The 24,058-nt window shown below is 50.8% G+C and overlaps 4 protein-coding genes, 1 long non-coding RNA gene and 2 other non-coding genes across 15 annotated transcripts in view; 4 read left to right on the top strand and 3 right to left on the bottom strand.

The window, feature by feature from the left end:
- The first annotated feature begins 262 nt into the window (after positions 1–262).
- arid4a (AT rich interactive domain 4A (RBP1-like)) lies at positions 263–13,230 on the top strand. 3 transcript variants are annotated; one of them, XM_047327301.1, is made up of 25 exons: positions 263–453; positions 2,095–2,145; positions 2,746–2,856; positions 3,814–3,879; positions 4,247–4,337; positions 4,761–4,840; positions 4,935–5,029; positions 5,251–5,383; positions 5,476–5,555; positions 5,657–5,727; positions 5,895–6,067; positions 6,138–6,210; positions 6,311–6,405; positions 7,015–7,112; positions 7,202–7,454; positions 7,554–7,732; positions 8,314–8,469; positions 8,581–8,662; positions 8,908–9,106; positions 9,191–9,253; positions 9,350–10,918; positions 11,074–11,178; positions 11,275–11,412; positions 11,551–11,697; positions 11,891–13,230. In XM_047327301.1, exons 2-25 carry the CDS (start codon positions 2,140–2,142, stop codon positions 11,992–11,994), a joined length of 4,167 nt encoding a protein of 1,388 aa, XP_047183257.1. In that variant the 5' UTR covers positions 263–453; positions 2,095–2,139; the 3' UTR covers positions 11,995–13,230. The 3 variants fall into 3 exon arrangements, with proteins under 3 accessions (XP_047183257.1, XP_035467372.2, XP_047183256.1); XM_035611479.2 differs by lacking the exon at positions 263–453 and adding an exon at positions 1,101–1,238 and having other exon boundaries at positions 8,911–9,106; XM_047327300.1 differs by lacking the exon at positions 263–453 and adding an exon at positions 1,101–1,238.
- LOC118286875 lies at positions 4,566–4,651 on the top strand. The gene has a single exon (XR_004785544.1). It is a non-coding gene; the product is annotated as a small nucleolar RNA SNORD53/SNORD92 (small nucleolar RNA).
- A 276-nt stretch (positions 13,231–13,506) lies between the features above and the next one.
- timm9 (translocase of inner mitochondrial membrane 9 homolog) lies at positions 13,507–15,220 on the bottom strand. Of its 2 annotated transcripts, XM_035611494.2 has the most exons (4): positions 15,088–15,220; positions 14,656–14,936; positions 14,479–14,574; positions 13,507–13,803 (listed from the first exon to the last, which is right to left on the bottom strand). In XM_035611494.2, exons 2-4 carry the CDS (start codon positions 14,692–14,694, stop codon positions 13,672–13,674), a joined length of 267 nt encoding a protein of 88 aa, XP_035467387.1. In that variant the 5' UTR covers positions 14,695–14,936; positions 15,088–15,220; the 3' UTR covers positions 13,507–13,671. The 2 variants fall into 2 exon arrangements, with proteins under 2 accessions (XP_035467387.1, XP_035467386.1); XM_035611493.2 differs by having other exon boundaries at positions 14,656–15,157.
- Positions 13,903–13,989, bottom strand: LOC118286870. The gene has a single exon (XR_004785540.1). It is a non-coding gene; the product is annotated as a small nucleolar RNA SNORD53/SNORD92 (small nucleolar RNA).
- Positions 15,221–15,786: 566 nt separating the features above from the next.
- The window catches only part of kiaa0586 (KIAA0586 ortholog), a 19,669-nt gene continuing 11,397 nt past the window's right edge, over positions 15,787–24,058 (top strand). For 3 of the 6 annotated variants that reach the window (XM_047327302.1, XM_047327305.1, XM_047327306.1), the window contains exons 1-9: positions 15,789–16,326; positions 16,612–16,658; positions 16,970–17,021; positions 17,182–17,251; positions 17,343–17,562; positions 17,696–17,766; positions 17,883–17,967; positions 18,080–18,203; positions 18,563–18,677. In XM_047327302.1, coding sequence (XP_047183258.1) covers positions 16,089–16,326; positions 16,612–16,658; positions 16,970–17,021; positions 17,182–17,251; positions 17,343–17,562; positions 17,696–17,766; positions 17,883–17,967; positions 18,080–18,203; positions 18,563–18,677 — 1,022 coding nt within the window. In that variant the 5' untranslated portion in view covers positions 15,789–16,088. Of the gene's footprint in view, positions 16,327–16,611; positions 16,659–16,969; positions 17,022–17,181; positions 17,252–17,342; positions 17,563–17,695; positions 17,767–17,882; positions 17,968–18,079; positions 18,204–18,562; positions 18,678–24,058 lie in introns of all 6 variants that reach the window. The other 3 variants (XM_047327304.1, XM_047327307.1, XM_047327303.1) reach the window with 2 other exon arrangements.
- Positions 16,782–24,058, bottom strand: part of LOC118286797 — an 8,974-nt gene continuing 1,697 nt past the window's right edge. The window contains exons 2-4 of the long non-coding RNA XR_007029783.1: positions 17,416–17,807; positions 17,139–17,240; positions 16,782–17,018 (exon numbers count right to left, since the gene is read on the bottom strand). This is a non-coding gene — a long non-coding RNA (uncharacterized LOC118286797). The remainder of the gene's footprint in view (positions 17,019–17,138; positions 17,241–17,415; positions 17,808–24,058) is intronic.
- Positions 19,185–23,916, top strand: irf2bpl (interferon regulatory factor 2 binding protein-like). Its single transcript, XM_035611485.2, has one exon. The coding sequence runs from the start codon at positions 19,808–19,810 to the stop codon at positions 21,749–21,751; it is 1,944 nt and encodes a 647-aa protein (XP_035467378.1). The 5' UTR covers positions 19,185–19,807; the 3' UTR covers positions 21,752–23,916.

Genomic DNA, 24,058 nt, shown 5'->3' with positions numbered 1-24,058 from the left:
TAATTTCCTGCTGCTCGTTTTATTAAACCCAGATATTAAGCAGTGGACACATCTGAGCTCCCGCCACGTGTCAGACCATAAATCCACTTGTCAATCACATGTATATTAGTACTTTAATCAGCATTTATTAATACTTGGACTGAGGGCTCAGAGACCCTCCCGGGGGTTCGGCCCCTGACCGCAGTTGTTCGTTGTGTAGAAACAAACCTCCATGTTCTCGAGGAGGAGGAACTCTGACGTCACTATCAACCTGTTACGTAAACCGAGCCGACGTCCCCGTTCCTCGACTCTTCTACAAACAAGACGCTTTTCGGGCCCGAGGCTCCGTTTGTCCCCGGGTCCGCCCGGAAGGTTCTCCTTCACCGATCGTCTGATCTGGAACCGACGGGTCCGGTCCGTCCGACACGAGCCTGATACCGTGACGTCTCAGACGCGGAGCACCGCTTCACCACAGTGCGTTCACAGAAGTATCCACTCGAGGTTCACAGCGAGTCACCAGCCACTCATGACCTCTGCACGATGATACATGACGTCACACTCAGTCACAGCTGTCCCTGTTCACATCGGCCGACGCGTCGTGCAACTGTCACCACGCGCACACAGAGAAGTTAAACTTGAAGGCGCCTGTTCTCGTGTGTCCGGGGCCGGTTGTCTTAACACCGTCACGCGCTGAGATCAGAGGAGAAAAGGTGTCGTTGTTGATGTTTGTGATAAATTGACTGAGCGGATGTTTTCAACATCACAACAGTTTTTCAAATGTACTAACATTCACCTCGGTCTCTCACGAAGTGTCGTCAGGAGACGAGATCATATGAAAACCACCGGACTGTGAACGGAGTCTGGTGCGCACGTCTCGGGGCGGGGCTTCCGTGACCCAGACAAGGAAGCCCCGCTCAGCCAATAGCGGCGCGGCGCTGCTGGGAAGAAAACACGCGCGAGGCCAATCGTGACGTCCGGTGGCGGGTTTTTTTTCTTCCGCGCGCTCCTCTGATTGGACGAGCAGCGGACCGATGCCGTCATTTCCCTCGTGGCGCCGCGTTCGTATCGACCAATGGCGACGCCGGAAGAGGTATTTCCAATCAGAATCGAGAAATCGCTCAACGAATCGGATTACTCTTTCGCGACCACCGCTGTCGCCGCAGCCAATCGCGTGTCGGGAAACAGAGCTCGGACTCAACAGCTTGTTGTTCGTGAATCGCTTCGCAGCCCGAGAAGAGAAGAGAAGCCGCGGCCGCGATGTGAGTATAAACCCTCCGTATCCTCCCGAACCGACCCGAGCTCCTCCCGGGCGAACTGCTCGGTACCACGGGGACTGGAGGCCCGGTGGATGTCGCCGAGAGCCCCCCGGCCAGGCGCCGTGGTACCGAGCGGACCGCGGGTTGAATGGCAGCGGCTGTCGGCTCGTTTCTGCGGTGAAGAAATGTGGAGCTGCGGCGCCTTTGTGGAACCGACGCGTATGAAATGAATCAATAAACAACAGCTGTTTCGACCCGTCGACTGTCGCCGGTTCTGCTCCGGTTCGACAGAAAGTTGGAGCCGCTCCTCGCGGCCCCTCGCGGCCGGAGCCCGCTCCGCCGCTAACAGGCGAGTTAAAGCTCCGACGAGCCGCCGACGAGCTAGTTAGCAAGTAGCTACATGTAGCCCCGGACCGGGGAGCGGAGCCCGCTCGTCCCCCCGCTCTCCCCGCCGGGAACAGCCGTTGTTCGGACTTTGTTCGTGTTCCGGCCTCGGCGGTGACTGCGACTCTCCGCCGGCAGCTGCCCGCAGCGCCGGGCGGTCGAGGGGGAGGCGGAGGTGAAGTTAGCCGCTAGCCGCGCTGACATGGCGAGAGCTGTGATGGCGACGTGACGAGGAGGAGCAGCGAGCGGAGCGGGAAGGAGCCGCTCCCCCGACATGTCGCCTCCAACCGGCGGGAACCGGCGGCTCGAGTCTCGACTGCGAGCGGAGTCTCGTGCGAAGAGTTCGGTTCCACGGATCTGATGTGGTCCGCTGGGGGGGGGGGGGCAGAAGTGAGAGGCTAGTTGTTAGCTTAGCATTCCTTCACAACCCGGGGACAGTTCGACTCATGTCCGGTCTGTGTGTGTCTGTCCCCAGTGATCCTCCGTGTCTCGAGCTGGACTCGCTCCAACCGCCGCGAAGATGAAGGTGAGTGATCCGGTCGGTCCCCCGGTGTCTCTGTCTCCAGCTCGTCATCATCTCATCCACCATCAGACATGTGGAGTCTCAGTCTTGCAGTGAAACTACAGTTTGTCAGCTGGTCCACAGTTACATCACACACACTTTGAGTTTGAGACAAAACAAACTATCATCACAGACTAAACAACTTGTCAGGAAGTGATGTCCAGATTCATTGATTATGAGAAGCCAGTAGCTTCATGATTGACTGTTTGGTTCAATCGTCCACCACAGAACTTGGATCAGGACAGTTTTCAACTAGTATAATATTAGATTCTTCATTTTGATGTTGTGGTTCCTGAACGTCTCGTCAGATCAAACATCATCTGGACTGAAAGACACGGAGACCAACAGAGAAATGATCCAACAGAGCAGCTGATGATGATGAAGATGGTTGTTGTAGTTTTACTTAGCTCACATTACCCGCTAGCTATCCTCAGACATCGGCTTCAGTTTGCTGTCAGACGGCGTTCAAGAGAGTCTCCGCTGCTTGGCTGAGTGCCCCAGTGCATGCTGGGAGCGTGTGTCCTCTGACGTCACTGATGTGTGTGTGCGCGCGTTGTGTTGCAGGCAGCGGACGAACCCCCCTACCTGAACGTGGGGACGGACGTCAGTGCCAAGTACAGAGGAGCCTTCTGCGAGGCCAAGATCAAGACGGTGAAACGCATGGTGAAGGTCAAGGTGAGACAGGAAGCAGGTCGACCCGCAGACAGGAAGTGTTCTGTTGTGTTTGGACCTGAAGCTCACCGCTGCTCGTCCTCATGGCCCGATGAGATCCAGGAGACAGTCAGAGGCTGCGGTCCCATTGTCACATTTACTCAGGAAGTTTCCTAAATCATGAAATGACCTGAAGTGTTTCTTCAGCACCTGATAATGTTCTGCAAGTGCTTGGGAGAGGAGCTTCAATGATTCCTTTCATATCTGTTTTAACAGAGGACACACTGGGGCTTCCTTTGTGAGAGCAAAGGAGAAACAGACCCACAATTCATTACGGCAGCGATATTTAATGTGGCGTAGTTTTTGTAGTTCATCTTCAGAAATGTGTCGTTTCACCACGACAGACGCATCAACAACATCCACCGTCACATGATGATGTCATTCAGTGTCAGAGGAGTCGGATGAATCCTCCTTTAACCTTTGACCTAATGACATTTTCCACTGAGGTCAATGTACAGTAGAGAGGAAAATACGACCGGAAGGACTATCTGAATCCACTGAAACTAAACTACGCCGTCATGTTACGTCGTGTTGAAACGACACATTTCTGAAGATGAACTACAAAAACCTCAGCAGCTCCATCAGCATGTTTCAGTGTTGTATGGTTCATATGTAACAGTCACTTACATCTGGGTCATTTTCATACTCTTCTTCTTCTTCTTCAGATTGAATCGTTTACGTTCGTTCATGACGCGTCACGTTAAATATCGCCGTCGCAATGAATTGTGGGTCTATATCTATAAGATTTAGGAAACTTTCTGAGTAAATGTGACAATTGGACGCAGCCTTTGTTTCCACCACCAGTGTCGTCACCACTGTGACGTCAGACGCACACACGAGCGCAGGGTCGGAATAAGAGAGAACAAAAGCAGACTGAGGGGGTGAGAAATAGTGTCATATCAAATTCTCTCCCCCCCCCAGGTGACTCTGAAAGGTGACAGTACATCTCAGGTGGTGCAGGACGACCAGGTGAAAGGAAATCTGAGGGTAAGATGACTACGATGTTTGTGCCTCATGTTTCTTCAGTGTTTTAGCAGCAATATCAGATTATCATCGTCATCACCATCATCTTAGCCTCTTATTCTTCCTCCTCTTCTCCCGCCTTCCTCTTCCTCTTCTCCCGCCTTTTCTGTCTTCTTCTTCTTCTACCTCTTCTCTCGCCTGTTCTGTCTTCTTCTTCTCCCTCTACCGTGAGTGACGTCACTTTGAATTAAAAGAATGATGTATGACGTCTGATCAGATCTTTAAGTACGAGTTTCCTCCGTGAAAACGTCTCAATTATGATCAAGTTCTTTAGGAGCTTGTGTGTTTTGTGTTGTGCGTGAAAAACAGAAGGTGTGTGTGTGTGTGTCAGGTGGGCTCCACTGTGGAAGTGAAGACCAACGAGGGTCTGTCCAGCGAGGCCGTCATCAGTAAACTGACCGACGCCAGTCTCTACACCGTGGGTGAGTCTCTCGCTGCCAATTGGTTCCTGAGGGTTACATCATGGATAATCTCTCACATTAATTAGACAGTAAATAATTTGAAACGCAGAAGTTTTTAATTTTGGTTAGCATTGCCACGTCAAGCGTGTTAGCATGCTGATAGTAGCATTTAGCTTGACGCTCGTCCTCATAGAGATGCTAACGATAAACGAACATCAGTCTGCACGAGCTCTGTGATTGGCTGTCGGGGAGGAGTGATGATGCTGAGAACAGGTTTCGCTTAACGAGCTGATGATGTCATGTGATGTCATGTCTTCTCTTGGCTGTCTGACCAATCCACTGCCAGCTCACCTTGTCACCGGGTGTGAAGGGTTTCCTGTGACACTCAAGTGTGTGTGCGTGTGTGCGTGCGTGCGTGTGTGTGTGTGTTTTTGTGTTTTGCAGTGTTTGACGACGGAGACGAGAAGACTCTGCGTCGTACGTCTCTGTGTCTGAAGGGAGAGAGACATTTTGCAGAGAGTGAGGTGAGTCACTTCCTCCTCCAGAGTATTTGAAATATTAAAATGACTTAATCATCAAGCCCTGCCCCCTTATCCATCATGTCCTGCCCCCCCCCAGACGCTGGACCAGCTGCCGTTGACGAACCCGGAGCATTTCGGAACTCCGGTCATCAACAAGAAGTCGAACCGAGGTCGTCGCTCATCTCAGGCCGTGTGAGTCTTCACATCATGTTGCACATGAACATGAATATTAATATATCATCTTCATCTGAACCACAGAGGATTCAACATGTCGACAACATCAGAATCAAATGTTTTAATATCAATAAATCTGTCTGCCTGCCTGACTGACTGACTGACTGACTGTCTGCCTTCCTTCCTTCCTGCCTGCCTGCCTGTCTGTCTGTCTGTCTTGCTGTCTGTCTGTCTCTCAGGGCTGAAGAGGAGAACGAGTCTTCGTCTAGTGACGATGAGGAGGACGACAGGAGGAGGGTGAACGACGAGCTGCTGGGTAAAGTCTGCAGCATCGAGAACGAGGAGGAGCCAATCAACTGGTACCTGGCTCTGGTAAAAACGACCACACACACACACCCACCCGTCTCTCTCACACACACACACACACACACACTCTGACTGCAGGTGTGTGTGTGTGTGTGCAGGTTGTTTCTCCAAGCTGTAACGATGAGCTGGTGGTGAAGAAGGATCAGTGTCTGGTCAGATCGTTCAGCAACTCCAAGTTGTGAGTCCACTTCTTTTTATTATTGTTGTTGTTATTATTATAATTATAATAATTATTATAATTTATCGGTCTCTTCTTCTTCCTGCGGTTCTGTCCGTCAGCCACACAGTGGCGAGGAGACACGTCCACCCGGTCAACGCCATCAGCATCAGCAAGTTCTCTTCCAGGAGAGGTGAGGAACTACGACCCCCATAATGCACAAGGGCACCGACTCACAGACACTGCTCAGTCTCTTTTCTCTCTTCAACTGTTGCTTCTCCATTTTTCTGACCTGCTCCTGCTTTTACTTCTACTCGTCTTCCCTCCCATGTTCTTCTTCCTCCCCTCTCCCCCCTGCAGGTGTAGAAGCAGCCCAGATGTTTGTGCGCAGCGGGGAGGTTCCAGATGTGTGGAAGATGGACATGAGTCAGATCCTGGACTCGTCCTCCAGCGACGACGATGAAGAGAAGGAGAGTGAGGAAGAGGAGGAGGATGAAGAGGAGAAGAAAAAGAAGAAACACATAAAGGAGGAGGTGAGCGTCTGATGATGATGATGATGATGATGGCGGGCGAGTCAGAGTCTAACCTCGTGTCTCTCTGAAGCCGGAGGAGGAGCCGGACCCGGAGGAGAGAGATCACTTCCTGCAGCAGCTCTACAAGTTCATGGAGGACAGAGGTGAGTGTGACGGACAGGAGGCGGAGCTACAGTTAACTTCATGACCTCATGTTCTGACAAGATCGGTGTTTGTCTCTCTGCCTGTCTGTGTGCCTCTCAGGGACTCCCATCAACAAACCTCCAGTGTTGGGTTATAAAGACCTGAACCTCTTCAAGCTCTTCAGACTCGTCTATCACCTGGGAGGCTGCCACAAGGTGATGACTGTTTGAGATTGCTTTTAGCAATGAAAGTGCTCTATAGGTGACATTTATTATTATTATTACCTGTCTGCCTGCCTGTCTGCCTGTCTGTCTGTCTGTCCACTTGTCTGTCTTTATGTGACACTCTGACTCCACTACAAACCTTGAGATCAGAGCAGGTGAAGCTGAAGGTAAATTGTAATCCGGGAACCGCCCCATCGGCAGAGGAGGTGTTGTAGATCTACACTGATCTCATGCGTGACCTCTCTGGAATCTATTGACGGAAATCGTAGCGACTGAGAACTTTAATTCCTGCGTAGACACACGGCGAGTGTAGTTGAAGTGACCCCTGTAGTGGACTAATCAATCTCGGACTCTTCCCCCTCTCAAACAATTGGTCTACACTGGCGGAGTGCAAATTCGCTACCTCGTTTTCTTGTTTTGAAATGAAAAAAAAGAGTCTGCACATTTGCATTTTTTTTGTTTTAAAAAAAGACTCGCACTGACGCAGTCTGGATGCCTGCAGATGAATCTCCTCAGACTGTGACAGGTCATCAGGTCACGTGAACAAACAGATGGATGTGACAGTAATAATAACATTGTGCGTGCGTGTGTGTGCGTCAGATTGAGTCTGGGACCGTATGGAAGCAGGTCTACATGGATCTGGGGATCCCCATCCTGAACTCTGCTGCATCCTACAATGTGAAGACGGCCTACAAGAAGTAAGATCACACCTGCTTATTATAATAATAATCAATAACCATGATATATTAATGATTTGGTCAAAACATCGTGTACTTCCTGTCCTCAGGTACCTGTACGGTTTTGAGGAGTACTGCCGCTCCGCCTCCATCACCTTCAGGACCATCCATCACAACAACCCCCGCCCTCCCCCCACACCAGACAACCAGAAGACGGCAGGGGCGGAGCCCAAAGGGCCCCCCACGCCACCGGTGAAGGTGGAGCCTGTAGATGACAAGGAGGAGGAGGAGGAGGAGGAGGAGGTGGAGTCAGACAGTGAGAGCGAGAAGGAGGAAGTGAAGGAGCATCAGTCGTCCCCGAGGGTGAGACAGAAAACAGAGAGACAGACACCAATCGTCTCTATATACAATCGCTGATCGTCTTTATATACAGTCACTGATCGTCTTTATATGTATCATCAGGGGAGGAGGAGGACTGTGAAGGCAGAGCGAGGAGGAGGAGGAGGAGGAGGAGACAACATGGAGGACCTGAGGGAGATGAGGAGACGCAGCCACAGGAGAATGGACGACTCTGACAAAGGCTCTGAGGAGGACGAGGACGACGAAGAGGAGGAGGAGCTGGAGAGGAGCAGAGGAGACAGGTGAGACTGTCAATGTAAAAGTACTGAAGTTTAAAGTTTGTCTGGTGGAGACGCTTCATTAAATATTATTATTATTAAATATTAATATCATTTTTGTTTATTATTGTTTGTCTTCTGCTCAAACTGTGGTGAGCTGGGTCAGGGGTCAACGGTGCCTGTTAGCATTGTCATGTGTGAGCATGCTGATAGTAGCATTTAGCTTGACGCTCATCCTCACGGAGATGCTAACGATAAATGAACATCAGTTTGCACGAGCTCTGTGATTGGCTGTCGGGGAGGAGTGATGATGCCTTCTCTTGGCTGACCAATCCGCTGCTAGCTCACTGTGTCACCGGGTGTGAAGGATTTCCTGTGACACTCAGGTGTGTGTGTGTGTGTGTGTGTGTGTGTGTGTGTGTGTGTGTGTGTGTGTGTGTGTGTGTGTGTGTGTGTGTGTGTGTGTGTGTGTGTGTGTGTGTGTGTGTGTGTGTGTGTGTGTGTGTGTGTGTGTGTGTGTGTGTGTAATGTGTGTGTGTGTAATGTGTGTGTGTGTGTGTGTGTGTGTGTGTGTGTGTGTGTGTGTGTGTGTGTGTGTGTGTCAGGAGTGACGAGGACGAGGACTCAGTGGCGGGGACAAAGGTGCGGGTGAAGTACGGCAGAGGAAAGACTCAGAAGATCTACGAGGCTCACATCAAGAAGACGGACAACGACAACGGAGAGACGTTCTACCTGGTTCACTACTACGGCTGGAACGTCAGGTCAATGTCCTGAAGGGGGCGGGGACTAAGACATCGTCTGTCATGAAGGTGGCAGGCCTAATGACATCATCTGTCCTGGGTGAAGACACTGAGCAGTTTGTTCCTCCGCAGGTACGACGAGTGGGTGAAGGCAGACAGGATCATCTGGCCGGTGGACAAAGGGACGAAGAAGAGACAGAGGAAGAAGATGAAGGTGAGACTCTCGTCAGTGACCTGATGATGCTGAGAATGCATGCTTGACTAAAGTCCTGTGATGTCACTATCTCTTGGCTGCCTGACCAGAACTCGACGAGCATCAGTGTTGTGACCTTTCACCTAAACAACAAATCAACCACAGTCATTATAATCTACATATATGATCATGTGATTAACAACATACGTAGGAAGTAGTCGTTCGCTGCTGACGTTGACTTGATGCTGCATCGTCTGTTTCCTCAGCAGAACAGAGACGACGGGGAGAAGGACGAGGAGAAGCCGGCACTGAAGCCTTCGGGGGCGAAGCGCGGTCGTCCTCAGATCAGAACCACACCGACCGGGCCGCCCGGACGCAGCGTCTCCAACACACCGAGCAGCGAGGGACGGTCCAATGGCAAGAGCGGCGGGATGGAGACGTCCGCCTCCCTGGTCAACGGAGACAGTAAGACATCAACGCATCCCTGTTGCTATGGTTACGTTGATTGACGTCCGTTCAGAACAGGTGTGACGAGTCTTCTCTCCGCAGACACGCCTCGCAGGAGAACCAGGAGAATGTCGGGCATGTACGACTCGGACAGAGCGTCCATCGGTGAGCTCGCTGCCGCCGCCGCCGCCTCATATGCTTTCTCTTATTGATCCAGTTTTTAATCTTTGATAACTTAACTCCACTCTTCTCTCCCTGCAGAGGATTCTGGGAACTCCTCGGACGACGGCGAATCAGAAGACCCGCCTGATAAAAAGCCTTCGCCATGGCGAGGGAGAGCTGAAGCCCCACCCTGCCAGAAAGAAGAGGAGGAGGAGGAGGAGCAGCAGGAAGAGGAAGAAGAAGAGGAGGAGGAAGAAGAAGAAGAAGAAGAGGAGGAGGAAAGGGAGGAGGAGACCAGTGAGGTTGCAAACATCACAATGCCTCCTGATGACAACGAGGCTGTCGCCATGGCAACAACAGGTCAGCCACCTGCCCCCGCCGCGGCAGCATGTCCTAGCATTCCTCAGGAGAAAGCTCACAAAGTGCAGAGCCAATCGGATGGGGAGGAAGAGGCAGAGCTGGGGGAGGAGCCTCCAGTGGAAGTGGGCGTGACATCGGTTCCCCTGGAGAACAAAACGTCTTCTCCTGGACAGGAAGTGATCATCAAATCGTCTCTGCCCCCCAACAAGAACAAGATGTCTCCTGAAAAGCAGCAGGTCGTCTCCCCTCCACCTGCCGAGGATGAGGACAGACCCTCCCCCAGGGTCAAAGGTCGCAGGGCCAACCTCAGGGAGTCGGGCTCTGAAACTCCTCCCAGAATCCACCCCTGCACTCCCAGCCCCACCCCCGCCGCCAGCCCCTCCCACACCCCAGCACTGTCGTCTCCTCCCCGTGGTGTCCTGAAGCGACAGGACGAGCCAATGGTGGTTCTCCACTGCCTCCCCTCAGAGCACCTCCCCCCCTCGGAGCCCCTCCCTCCCTCAGAGCCCCTCCCCCCCGAGTCTCCCACTGCGGACTCTGACACCGACTCTGCCACCGAGGAGGAGGAGGAGGAGGCGGGGTCACCTGAGGGGAGGGGCGGCGTGGCGCTCAAACGTAAAGCAGCAGAGCAGACTGTGGTAGAGAAGAAGCTCCGGCCAGACAGGAGGCAGGAGGAGGTCATATCCCCCAAAAACCCCGCCCCCAGACCCAAAACCCTCAGCTCACCGCCCCGCCCAGAGAGAATGAGCGAGGGGCTGATGAAGATGGAGGAGCGGCCCCATCCCAGAGAGGAGACGCAGCAGGAGGAGTCAGAGGAGCGTCTGAAGGGTGGAGCCATGCAGGAGATACAGATGCATGTTGGGACACCTCCCCTTGCCTCAGAGGCTCCTGGCCCCGCCTCCTCCCCCGCTGAGGAGCCGCAGATTGGCCCCGAGTCGCTTGTCTGTCACGAGGTCGACCTGGACGACCCCGACGAGAAGGAGAAGCCTGTCACCTCCCCGGAGCACCTCCTCCTAATGATGAGGGAGCCGCAACAAGCTCCGCCCCCACTGCCTCACCTCCTCCAGGCTTCCCTCCCCCCCCCCCACTCACCTCACCTCCTCCAGCCTCAGATCAGGCCCTTCCTCCCCACCGACGCTCCAGGCTCCGCCCCCTGCTCCGAGGAGCTGCATCCGGCCCGTAGCGCCGGCGAGGAGGAGAGGGGCGCGGCAAGGGCGGAGCAGGAGGGCGACTCCAGTCCCGGGTTTGATGGCTCCGCCTCCTCCTCCACCACCTCCCTGATGTCACTGCCGGAGAACAAGGATAGAGGTGAGAGCACAGGAAGTGACATCAAAGTTTGTTAGAATCAGGAATATTTATAAAAACACCCGAAACAAATCATTTCCAACCCAAGCTCAGTTGTGTCGTTGTTGTTGTTGTTGGTCCGTCTCGCTGGGGTTGACCTGTGAACTTTGACCCCTCAGGTCAGAAGCGGGGGCTAGACTGTAGCTTCAGTCCATCGTCTAAGAAACACAAACGCAACCAGAAGCGAGCGCACACGCCCGGGAAGGTGGAGAAGAACGGAGAAGGTGAGCTGTGTTGTCAGAGATGATGAGTTCAGGGGTTACTATGGGAACCTGATCCTGACGATTATTCTGATCACTGTGACGACGCCTCCTCCGCAGGTCACAGCAGCGACAGCGAGGACCAGATGTCCAGGTCCCAGAAGCCTCGGTGTCCCAGTCTGTCGTCTCCGTCGTCTCACAGCAAAGACAAACACAACTTCTCTCCTCAGAGGAACTACAAGTGGACATTCCAGCTCGGTAAACCTTTAGTTACCTTAATTAACCCTTTGCTATGTTTATTAACCTTAAGCCCAAGTGTAGTGAATGTTTGACTGTCTTACATCAAACAATCAGTCTGAATTTGAACGTCAGTTCATACCACTTCCTCCTCCTCAGATGAGCTGGACAACATGTCGAGCACAGAGAGAATCTCCTTCCTGCAGGAGAAGCTGCAGGACATCAGGAAGTACTACATGACCCTGAAGTCGGAGGTCGCCTCCATCGACAGACGCAGGAAGAGACTAAAAAAGAAGGAGAGAGAAGGTAGAAGCAGCAGAGCATGCTGGAGTCCAGCAGTTACGATCAGATTCTTCTTCTTAAGAATCTATAATCAGCTCGGGTTTTGACAGTCTGACTGAATGTCAAAAGTTTACTGTGGTTGAAGTATCAGGAAGTTGAATCTGTAGTCTTTATGTCACTTCCTTTCTGTAGTGACTCTACTTCCTGTCTTTTTCAGTGTCCAACACGACGGCGTCGACCTCGTCGGGCTCCTCGGACACGGGGATGAGTCCGTCCTCGGCCTCGCCCACTCAGAACACTGTCGCCGTGGAGTGCAGGTGATGACACGCCCACCCAGGCCCCCCCCCCACTCCACCTTTCCTTCTCTCCCCACTCAGCCCCGCCCCCTTCACCCCCAGACACCATCCTGCTCAGCCAGCAGAGGGGCATGATGGGAGAAAAAAATGTCAGACTCCAGGTGAGAGTTTGTCACCTGCAGCAGTGGCTGATGGGAACGCCGTCACTGTGGGGGGAGGGGGTACTCCCACCTGACATTAGCCCCGCCCCCTCACCTAAGGACTCACTTCCTGTTCAAGGAGACAAATGTTACAGAAAAATCAGCTCGTCATCTGTTCAGCCGCCACAGAGCACTTCGTCCTTCCTTCCTCCCTCCTTCCTGCTTCCTCAGTCCCTTGTTTCCTCATTTCAAAATAATGTGACAGCTATGATTTTTGGGGCAGAAAGAGGAAACAGATTCCTGTAGCAGCGCAGCTCATGATGCTAATTATTTTCCATTTCTTTTTAATTTAATTTTTTAAGAAAACAGAAAATATTATTTATTAAGAAAAAAAGGAAACGTCCCGACTTCCTGCTGAGAGTTTGATCTTTTATAGTCAGAGCTTTTATTTTGGTAAAAAATAAACAAAGCAAAATTCAATGTTTCATCACGCCAGCGCGCAAAAAGGTGTCGTGTGTGTCCGTCCGTGTGTGTTTTGAACAGTGAAACTTCTTCCGATCATTTAATTTTTTTCATAAATCAAATGTGATTTACAATATTTTTTTAAAGATTACTGTGACGTAATCTCATAATTCTGACCTAGGGAATTAATTTGACGTTACAGATTTTAATCTCATAATTCTGATTTGAATAATTTTCTTCATAGATCAAGTTTGAATATTTCATTGTTGTGCTTTGGAAAAGTCTAGATTCATCAAATCTAAACTATTATTTTGATGCCCCCCCTCCTCCCCCCGCTCTGTGGCGGAGGTCCGGACCGGTGCTGACTCCGCCTCCTGAACATTTCTTTGTGTTGTACATAAAAAGCTCAGAGTGAAGAAGAAGCGCCACATGTATCAGAACGTTTTACACGCTGTAAAGAATGATTTATAATATTTTTTAAGAGAAGACTCTTTGTACCGTTGTATTATGAACTCCTCAGTTGTTTTTCCTTTTTTTCTTCCTATGGTGTTTTTCGCTCGCGGCAGCGACTTGTAAATACAAAAACACACTTCCTGTCGATGGAACCGTGTGCACAATAAAAACAGAGCTCTCTGTTTCTAATAAAGTTTTTAAATATGTTTCCACTCGACGGCCGCATCTCATTACAGAACCAGTGACGACGGTCACGACGAGGCTTTCATTCTGAAAACAGTTTTTACACTGCTGATGTAATAACTCTTCCAGAAGCTTCAACGTCAGTCATGACATCAAATCAGATTATTATTTACCAATTGGGACCAGCAGCTGATCGTCTAGTGATCCACTGTTTAGGTTTTTATTTCCTGACGTCACCTGCGACTGATAAACAATGTAAAGTTACTTCACTCAGATATTAAAACACGACAGAGGCGTCACTCATTCACAATGTTTAATAAAATAAAAAATAATAACATGATGTTACAAACAAACACATTAAAGGACAGTTACACTACATCTCCCATGATGCTTTGAGACAGCAGCTGTTTGTCCAGTTCACACTGATGGTGAACCCAGATTCTGTCCGGCGCATCCGGTCCAGGTCAGCGAGGTCCCAACAGACCAGCTTTCGCCGCCAGCGCCTCGTTCTGCTGGATGTGATATTCCTGGAACCTCATGGAGATTCGCTGAGTCATCTTCAGGTACTTCTGCAGACACGACTCGGAGCAGCTCGACTGTAACGACAGACATCAACAAACAGGAAGTGAACGCAGCGCTGCGTTTCCTCTAAACATGAATCAGAATAATCGTGATCATCGTCACGTGGCAGCGGATTGGTCAGACAGCCAAGAGAAGACGTGACATCACATGACCTCAGCAGCTCATTTAAGCGAAACCTGTTCTCAGCATCATCACTCCTCCCCGACAGCCAATGGTCCATTAAATGTGTGTTGTGTTCAGGGATCAGTAAACACCGTAGGAGAACGAGCTGTCATTGGTCACATGACATTGATTCAGTCATTTCAACGGAAAATCACTAAAATATCTGAATGTCCTTAAACCAATGAGACTGTCTGTCTCTGTCTCCTACTGTCTGTCTCTGTGTCCTACTGTCTGTCTCTTTGTCCTACTGTCTCTGTGTCCTACTGTCTGTCTCTTTGTCCTACTGTCTGTCTCTTTGTCCTACTGTCTCTGTGTCCTACTGTCTGTCTGTGTCCTACTGTCTGTCTCTTTGTCCTACTGTCTCTGTGTCTGTCTGTCTGTCTGTCATACTGTCTCTGTCTGTCATACCGTCTCTGTGTCCTACTGTCTGTCTGTCTGTGTCCTACTGTCTGTCTCTGTGTCTGTCTGCCTGTCTCTGTGTCCTACTGTCCGATTGATTGGTTGATGGATTGATTGACAGGTCCTACCTCCTCGGGCCTCACGTCCCTGCTGGTGAAGTCCTTGACACAGTCCATGAAGCAGTTCTCCGTCACCTTGTTGTAGGTCCCGAGGAACTCTTTGAACTGCAACACGAGGACAAGGACGTGACGTGACACCACGGGATTCGAACCCGGAAACATTGTCACCTGTTCACACACACTCACCTGTTTGACCTGGTCGGACTCGGTCACCTGCGCCGCCATGACTCACGTGATCAGATCTCTCACCGGACGCTGTTGTCTCGTGCTAAGCTAACAGCTAGCCGCGTTAGCCCGGTGCTCCCGTGACGGTACCGGGTTGTCGTCGCCCCGCGGGCCGCAGACTCTCTCACCGGGACCCGGAGTCGAACCGACCGGACGGAGACGAACGTGAATCTGACCTGAGGTCGGTGTCGGACGGGAAATCCTCCTTCCGGTGTCGCGAAGGACGCGTGTGTGTTTGAAACCTTTAAAAAAACCGTTATTATTCACGTTGCAAACGGACAAAATCAAAAGCTTAGACACGGAGTTGACAGCTGATCAATAAGTGATCAGAACGATCGATCAGTTTCAGTTCAGATCTGAAGAAAGAAGCAGATCGAGTGAAGAAAGTCTGACCCCGAGACGAACTGTGTGCTGCTGAGAAGATCGTCCGGAGAGATACAAGAGCAGAGGAACGTTCCGAAACACATTGTCACAATATTTTTAGTTTTAACAACATGTAATATGTATAATTATCATCATAAACATATATTCATTACTTAATTTATTTATGATTATTAAGCAAATATAAAATAAACCTATGAATGATTATATTGTTGAATTTATTAATCCATAAATAAATAGAGTAAATGAAAAATGCTTTAAATGTCCATATTGTCAAAATTCAGATTTACTGTCTTTTTTCATAATAAATAAGGTCTCAGTCTGTAAATACAGTAAGTACACAGTCTACATTCAGCGCTCGTCGTCTTTCTGTTGCTGAGCGACCAACAACACAAGAACAATCAGGAAGCGACATCATTGACCAGGATTCATAAGGAGATTAATACGCCGTGTGATTTCCGGTGGACCGGAAGAGATATAAAACCATATTGAAATTAAACAAATATCTTCTTAAGGATCAAAACTTCAAATAAAACACCAGTACCTTTAAAACAAGATTTTTTAATTATTATTTTATTTATCCTAAATTTGTCTTAAATATATTTTTTAATCTCTAATTTTTGTATGTATTTATGAGCAGTTTGTCCAGTAAACCTGACTGTGGTTTTTCGAGTCCTGGTTTGAAGACAGAGTGAGACATCTTTCGTTCTGTAGTTGTTTAAATCTTTGACCGGAAACGGAAGTTCTGTGTTGTCGTCAGCAACTGTTTGTTTGCACTTTATTTCAGTTTTTCTCTTATCAACGTTTATTTTTCCTCACGTTTTGTTTTTTCGCCATTTTGTTGTTTTACGTTGTGAACGTGTCGTTTCCGGTTCCCGCCACTCGACCGACGGTCACCGGCGCCGCTCGGCTGCTCGGTGGGGCCGCGGCGGGAAGTTCGAACGAGGCTAGCGGCGGTTAGCCAGCATGCTAACGCTCCGCTGGAAGTGAACAGGTGAGTTCGGACCGAGCAGATGTTCCGTCAGTCCGCCCACTGCTCTCCCTCCCCCCGGGACCCGGACCGGTCCTCCTGCAGCTCGGACACCGGGGACGTGTTGATCCGCTCCACCAGGATCCTGCTCCTGGACCCGGACTGCAGACCCGGAGCCGGACCCGGACCGGTCCAGATCACCGTCCAGGAGCAGCGGCCGCAGCCCGGACAGAACCCGGACACCGGAGCTCCTCCGCGGGCAGCGACGGACGATCAGCCCGGTAAGAGCAGAGACAGGTGTCAACACCGGGCACCGGAACCGGACCGGAAGCAGATTTATTCAGTTTAAACAGAAATTGTATTTTATTATATAGTAATATAACATGATATAATATAATACAATATGTCTTATTATATCATTATATTATATGACGTTGTTATATGTTGTTTATTACTTTACACGTTTCTTGTTGTTATTCACCAAAACACCAAAGTCCTTATGTGAAATCATCAACATGATTCTGATTATTATTATTATTATAATAAGTGTGTGTGTGTGTGTGCAGACAGACGGACTGGACGGACCAATGAGAGCAGAGAAGCCTCAGGATCAGTGAGTCTCAGCATCATGATTCATATTCAGATCTGATGATCTATCAGTCAGCCGTATTGATTATTTCTCTGTCTGAAACCATCAATCAACTGATCGATACACGATGACAGACTGTGAAGTCGTATGAGACGAAAAACTGAGGTTTTATTTCTTTGTTTCAGGAAAAAAAATGATTTTTAGCCAAAAGACATGAATTATACACACACACACAAAGACACAGAGAGACACACACATACACAGAGACAGACACAGAGAGACACACACACAAAGACACACACACATCTGAATAAAACGTGTTTCTCCTCCGGCAGCATCCAACAGCAGAGACAAGTCCAGACAGGAAGTTGTACGACCGACCGCCTGGTGAGAATCAATCATCGATCAATTAATCATCAGAGTGATCAGATCTTTCTGTATAAATGTTCATCATATAGTTTCTGTGATGTTGTTGATTATTGATTGTTGTCTGAAGAGTTTTACCTTTGACCTCTGACACTGCCTCTGCTGACATCATCACTATAAGGTCACGACCTCCTGACATCACGTTTCAGCGCCGGAGGTCGAGGGATCGTCCTCGCCGCTCTGAAGCAACGGTCAGAAAAACACACTCACACACCTTCATTCTGATGATGATGATGATGATGATGATCAACATGAACACATTGTGACCTGCTGGTCTCTCAGCTGTCACAGCGCCCCCTGCAGGAGGGAGGTCCGCGTGAGGCTGCTGGACTCTGGGCCACTTCAGACCGGCTACCTGGGGGCTCCTGGTCCGGGGTCCAGCTTCCAGCATGCAGCGGGTGTAGAGGGGGTCCAGATGGAGGCGGGGCTCTCATTTGGTTGCCTGGGAGACGCCACCTACGCTACAGCCGCTGCTATAGCGGCAGCAGCTCCGCTCATCAAAGTAAATATGATACAATATCACTACTGTGCAGTAATACTGTATCAATACTGTAGTAATACTGTATTACAGCTCTGTGTGTGTGTGTGTGTGTGTGTGTGTGTGTGTGTGTGTGTGTGTGTGTGTGTGTGTGCAGGCTCAATCAGACGTGGAGGCCCAGGTGTGTCGTCTGGCGGACGGCGTTCAGAAGCTGCTGCAGGCCGACAGGTGATGACATCATCAGCAGAACAAAGCGTCTGATGGATCGACTGACAGGAAACTAAACATTAGTTATGATCGATCGATCGGCATCTTTGTGACATCACTGTCTGCTCTGTCGTCAGGGAGGGCGGGGAGAGGGGGCGGAGCCTGAGCCAGCAGACGCTGCAGCAGCTGGAGACGCTGCACGGGCGACAGCTGCAGCTGCAGGTATATACACACACTTTCTCACTCTCACACACACACACACACACACACTAATCTGCTCTGCTGACTCGTCACCGTCCGGCTGCTCATTGGCTCCTCTCTCTCTTCCAATCAGAGCCAGCTGCTGGAGTCAGCCCTCAAGATAGTGACAGGCCACGCCCCCGCCACCTCTACGGCCTCTGACCTCACGACCTCGGATCAACCTGCCCGTCTGCAGGTCACAGACCTGGACACTGCAGGTAACACACACAAACACACACCCACACAGTTTGACAGAACAGAAACACAACGCATAATGGGAGCTGTGGTTCCAGACCTAAGATCAGTTCACTGGGACATGTGACCGGCAGGTGGCAGCAGTGTCCCTCTGACACTCTGTTACCATGGAAACACCCTCCTCAGCCTGGGACTGATGCAGCAGAACAGACCAGTGCGTGCGTGCGTGCGTGCGTGCGTGCGTGCGTGCGTGCGTGCATGCATGCGTGCGTGTAAACATGTCAAAGATGTTTCACTGGATCATTTTACAATAAACCAGAATTTGTGATTCATTTGTTGCCGGGCAAATTTCAGACTCTGACTCTCTTTCTCCCTCCGTCAGCACACGCCCTCGGCAACCAGCAGCCGAGCTCCTCGGCAACCAGAGCTGCCGCTGCCTTGGCGACCAGCCCAGTTTCCATAGCAACACCCAGCCGTGACAGGCCTGAACAGACCAGGTGACTGGGGGGTGGGGGAGGGGGGGGTGAACACTTCTTCCTGTCTGATGTCGGGTCAGGTGATTGGCTGTGAGTGAGTCATGACATCATCATCATCATCACCATGAAACTGATTTAAATCCTTTTCACAAACCGATCACTTCCTGGTTACGGTCGCTCTACAGGTTGTTGTCGGTATGAAGAACAGAGCCAGTGTGTGATGTCACAGGTGGGCGGGCCGAGCAGGTTTTAAATATCACATATTTTTTTACCGACAAAATCCATTTCACACGTGAACAACGAAGAACTGACGTCACAAACATCTGATCAATAACTCCACAACGAACATCTTATCCATCAAAATATTCAAACATCAAACTGATGAAATACATAAAACATCTGAACTCAACATCAAAGTCTGACTGAATATATGAATCTGTCTGTATCAGCGACAAATACAAACAAATATACAATATATTAGACTATATATATATATATATATATATATATATATATATATATATATATATATATAAGTACTGGAATTAAGAAAATATTTATATTTTTAATCAATCGATTGCTCAACTGATCGTCTGATCAACCGAGCTGCAACGATCAGTTGATGTTCACAGCCGAGTGTCAGAAGACACAAGGGGAGTGGGAGGCGGGGGCTGAGAGGTGAAACCTGCCTAGCAACACACATCCAGATGGGTTTTTTTTCTGGACAGACTGAACATTAGCTGACCTCTGGTCCAACTCCCACAGGTTAGAGGTCAGGAACCTCGTGGATTCAGTTTTTAATTTGAATCAACTTTTTGTGAATAAAGATGACGACCAGGTGTGTGTATGATTCATACGTTTAAAAATATATCAGATCATTCCTGGCTCCGCCCCTTTGTCCAGATCTACATGATCCATCAGATGGACAGACAGTGAGAGACAGACGACTATTAAATATAGATCACATTGTTTCTTTCATCGTTGGACTCGTTTGTTTTTGTCTTTGTTGTAAATCGTCTCATGACGTCAGAGTTTGGATCTAAACGGATCATTTGCAGTTTTTATTGTGGGGGCAGTGACGTCACTCCCTCTAGGTGGCATTCCTGAGGAGGGGGGGGCACGATCCAAATTCCTCAGCTTCGACGGGAGTGATGCATGCAGGGAGAAAGCGCACACACACACACACACACACACCTCTCTGCAGCAGCAGGAACAATAACCGGAGCTCAGACCGGAGGAGTCACCGCATCAGTCCGCTCCGGGTCGCGGCGCCGGGCAGAGGGAACATGTCCTCCCCGCAGGTGCCCTCGTCCCGCAGACAGTCGTGTTACCTGTGCGACCTGCCCCGCATGCCCTGGGCCATGATCTGGGACTTCACCGAGCCCGTGTGCCGCGGCTGCGTCAACTACGAGGGCGCGGACCGGATCGAGTTCGTCATCGAGACCGCCCGGCACCTGAAGCGGGCGCACGGCCTCCAGGAGGGCCGCTCCCCCGCCGGAGCACCGGCGAGCGGGAAGGAGCCGGTGGGGCTCAACCGGCACCAGGCGGACGCACCGGGGAAGAACCAGCAGCCCGGTTTGGACCGCTGCTCGGCTCGGTTTGACTACAGCGGCAGGCTGCCCAACGGGTTGAAACCGGACGACGGACCACCCGAGCTGAACCGGCAGAGTCCGAACTCCAGGAGCAGAAGTCACGGGGGCCCGGTGTCGGCACCGGGACAGATCAATGTGCCGCCGAACCTGCTGCCCCAGACCCTACAGGGCAGAGCCGCCCCGCAGGGCGCCGTGCCCGGTCAGGTGGGGACGTCCGACCCGGGAGGGAAGCGGCCCGCCTCCGTGTCCAGCACGGACCAGGAGCGGGACGTGAAGGAGAAGCAGCGGAACGCGGAGACTCTGTCCGAGCTGAGCGAGAGTCTCCGGAACCGGCAGGACGAGTGGACCAGCAGGCCCAAGGCGGTGCGCGACACGCTGGTCTCTCTGTCCGGCTGCGCCCCGTTCGACGTCCGCTTCAAGAAGGACCACGGGCTGGTGGGGAGGGTGTTCGCCTTCGACGCCGTGTCCAAACCCGGTTGTGACTACGAGCTGAAGATCTTCATCGAGTACCCGAGCGGCTCCGGGAACGTGTTCTCCAGCGCGTCGGGAGTGGCCCGGCAGATGTACCAGGACTGTATGAAGGACTTCGGCCGAGGTCTGTCCTCCGGCTTCAAGTACCTGGAGTACGAGAGGACGCACGGCTCCGGGGACTGGCGCCTGCTCGGGGACCTGCTGCCGGAGGCGCTGCGGGTCTTCAAGGAGGCTCTGGGCGGAGACATGCTGCCGCAGCCGCACATCGACGGCAGCTTCCCGCTGCTGCCCACCTCCCTGCTGCTGTCCGGCCGAGCCCCGGCCTCGGGCAGCGGGGGCGGCGGCTCCAGGGCCGCGGTGAGGAAGAGGAAAGCGTCGCCGGAGCCGGATTCTGCGGAGCAGCAGTGGATCAACAGTCAGACAGAGGCGCTCAAACTCTCCATGTCCGCGGGCTCCTTGTCCGGGCCCCCGCCCCCCGGGCGCGCCACGCCCCCGGAGCCCGCCGGACAGTCCCCGATGGCTGCGCTCATGTCGGTCGCGGACACGCTCGGGAATGCGCACTCGCCCAACAAGGACCGGGACTCGGTCCACTCCACCACCTCCTCGTCCAGACACAACAGCAGCAGCCCCGTGTCCCCCGCCTCCGTGTCTGGACAGAGGCGCCTCTCGTCCCGCAACGGAGAGCTCGGACTGCCCGTCCCCGCTCATTCCGCGGGCGCCATGGACCAGGTGCATGCCCAGAATGTGCCCGACTCCCCCATGGCCAACAGCGGGCCCCTGTGCTGCACCATCTGCCATGAGCGGTTAGAGGACACGCACTTTGTGCAGTGTCCCTCCGTACCGAGCCACAAGTTCTGCTTCCCCTGCTCCAGAGAGAGCATCAAGGCGCAGGGAGCCTCCGGGGAGGTGTACTGCCCCAGCGGGGAGAAGTGCCCGCTGGTCGGCTCCAACGTGCCCTGGGCCTTCATGCAGGGGGAGATCGCGACCATCCTGGCCGGAGACGTGAAGGTTAAGAAGGAGAGAGACCCGTGAGGAGGAGGAGGAGGAGGAGGAGGAACACACTCTCCCTCTTCCTCTGCAAAAAGAAAAACTTGAACCGAGTCTGTGAGTCTGTCACGAGGGAAACCGTCGATCTGGTCGTGAAACAGTTCTGGAACCAAACACGTCTGAAACCAGGTGCAGCGGGTGAACCAGGTGCGGCAGGTGAACCAGGTGCACCAGATAGATGGTAACTGGTGAACCGAGTCATGTTAAGTTGAAAACAGATCAATACCTCAACAGATAAATATTGTGATCTGATGCAGTGTGGACGGTCGGCCACCAGCCGTAGTTCGAGAACTAATCACAGTATTCATGATAAAAACCTCCCGTCCAGTAAAGAAGGAAAAGGTTGATTATTCCTCTTCGTCCCTCTCGTCCAGTCTTCCTGGTGTCTGCAGGTCGGTCCTGTATCAGGACGGATCTGGTTTGTGTCTCTGATGAATCAGTGATGTGTGACGGTTCCCGCATTTTGTCTTTGATCTCCGGTTTCATCAAACCTCTGAGGACACGTCTCCTGCAGCAGGAGGAGGGTTCTGGTTCTGGTCCTGGTTCTGGTCCGGGGAGAGTCTGGTCACTCTTATAGGATGTAGAGTATGAGTCTGTTTCTTATATACCAGCTGTGATATTGTCTTTGAAGTAAAAACATACATTTAATCCTGACGACCAGGTCACAACAACGTCTCTGCTCTGAATCACATCATGATTAATGATTGATGAGCGTCCAGTGAAATCTGGTAATGAAATGTACTGAAGGGATTTAGTTTAACTTCAGCCTTGAAGCACCTTCAAGACTTTCAGTATGATTCTCGGTCTCACATTTCTTTTTACTGAGAAAACGATTCATTGATATAAAATCTGTAAAGTTCAGTTTCCCTCAGCAGCTATAAGAGAAACAAACAATCAATCCATCAATTAGAAGCTCAAATGTCAAATCTGACGTTCTAGTTTCTGTTCTGGTTCTAGCTTCTCATCTGGTTCAGGTTCCAGTCTCTGTTCTAATTCCAGCTTCTGTTCTGGTTTAGAGACACATTGATTGTCAGACATATACGACGGGAGGTTGTCGACGTACGACGACATGAGAAGACGATGGTTTCTCTCCGCTGACAGATTCTAAAGCAGAAGAGAAGTTTTCAGGCTGAGCAGCTGCGGACGGACCCTGTTCAAGACGGACTCTGTTCAAGACGGACCCTGTTCAAGACGGACCCTGTTCAAGACGGACTCGGTTCAAGACGGACCCTGTTCAAGACGGACTCGGTTCAAGACGGACTCGGTTCAAGACCGACTCGGTTCAAGACGGACTCTGTTCAAGACGGACTCTGTTCAAGACGGACCCTGTTCAAGACGGACCCTGTTCAAGACGGACTCTGTTCAAGACAGACTCTGTTCAAGACGGACCCTGTTCAAGACGGACTCTGTTCAAGACGGACTCGGTTCAAGACGGACCCTGTTCAAGACGGACTCTGTTCAAGACGGACCCTGTTCAAGACGGACTCTGTTCAAGACGGACCCTGTTCAAGACGGACTCTGTTCAAGACGGACTCGGTTCAAGACGGACTCGGTTCAAGACGGACTCGGTTCAAGACGGACCCTGTTCAAGACGGACTCTGTTCAAGACGGACCCTGTTCAAGACGGACTCGGTTCAAGACGGACTCTGTTCAGGACGGACAGTTTCTCCGAGACGTTGAATGAAACATATAAATATTCTCCTTGTGGGTGTTTCAGAAGAAGAGTTGGAGTTGTTCTCGTTGTTGTGGCAGTGACGGACGTGAAGCTGTGATGTTGTGTTTGAAAAGACAGACAGGTTCAGAGAGTGAGACCGGTTGAGAGAGCGGGACAGCTCTCAGACGTCATCATCGCACCTCAGTTGATTTTATACGATCGTGTTTTTATTTTTTATAGGAGTTTTGAACTATTTATTTAAAAGGAATTCATTTGGTTTTTTAAGGTATTTAATTGATTTTTGTGATTTCTATTTTTATTTAAACATTTTAATTTTTTACAAATTTTTACTGCAATAAAAGTTTTTTCTTCAGTCGTCGTGTTTCAGTTGAGTTTGATCCAGTGAACACGTTTGATGTTTTCTCTTCCTGTCGTGTCACATGATGTAACGTGCCTTCGAGCTCAGTCAGTTGTAATAAATCTCATTGGTATGAAACTTTTATTTCTGATGTTATTCTGAAATACTCCTCCAGTAGTTGTAGTAGTAGTATTAGTAGTAGTAGCAGCAGTAATAGTTTTACTAGTAGTAGTAGCAGTAGTATTTTTAGTAGTATTGTAGTAGTAGTGGTAGTAGTATA

This window comes from Scophthalmus maximus, chromosome 15, assembly GCF_022379125.1.
Source record: "Scophthalmus maximus strain ysfricsl-2021 chromosome 15, ASM2237912v1, whole genome shotgun sequence".
Classification (NCBI taxonomy): domain Eukaryota; kingdom Metazoa; phylum Chordata; class Actinopteri; order Pleuronectiformes; family Scophthalmidae; genus Scophthalmus; species Scophthalmus maximus.
This window is presented reverse-complemented; position numbering and strand designations above follow the sequence as displayed.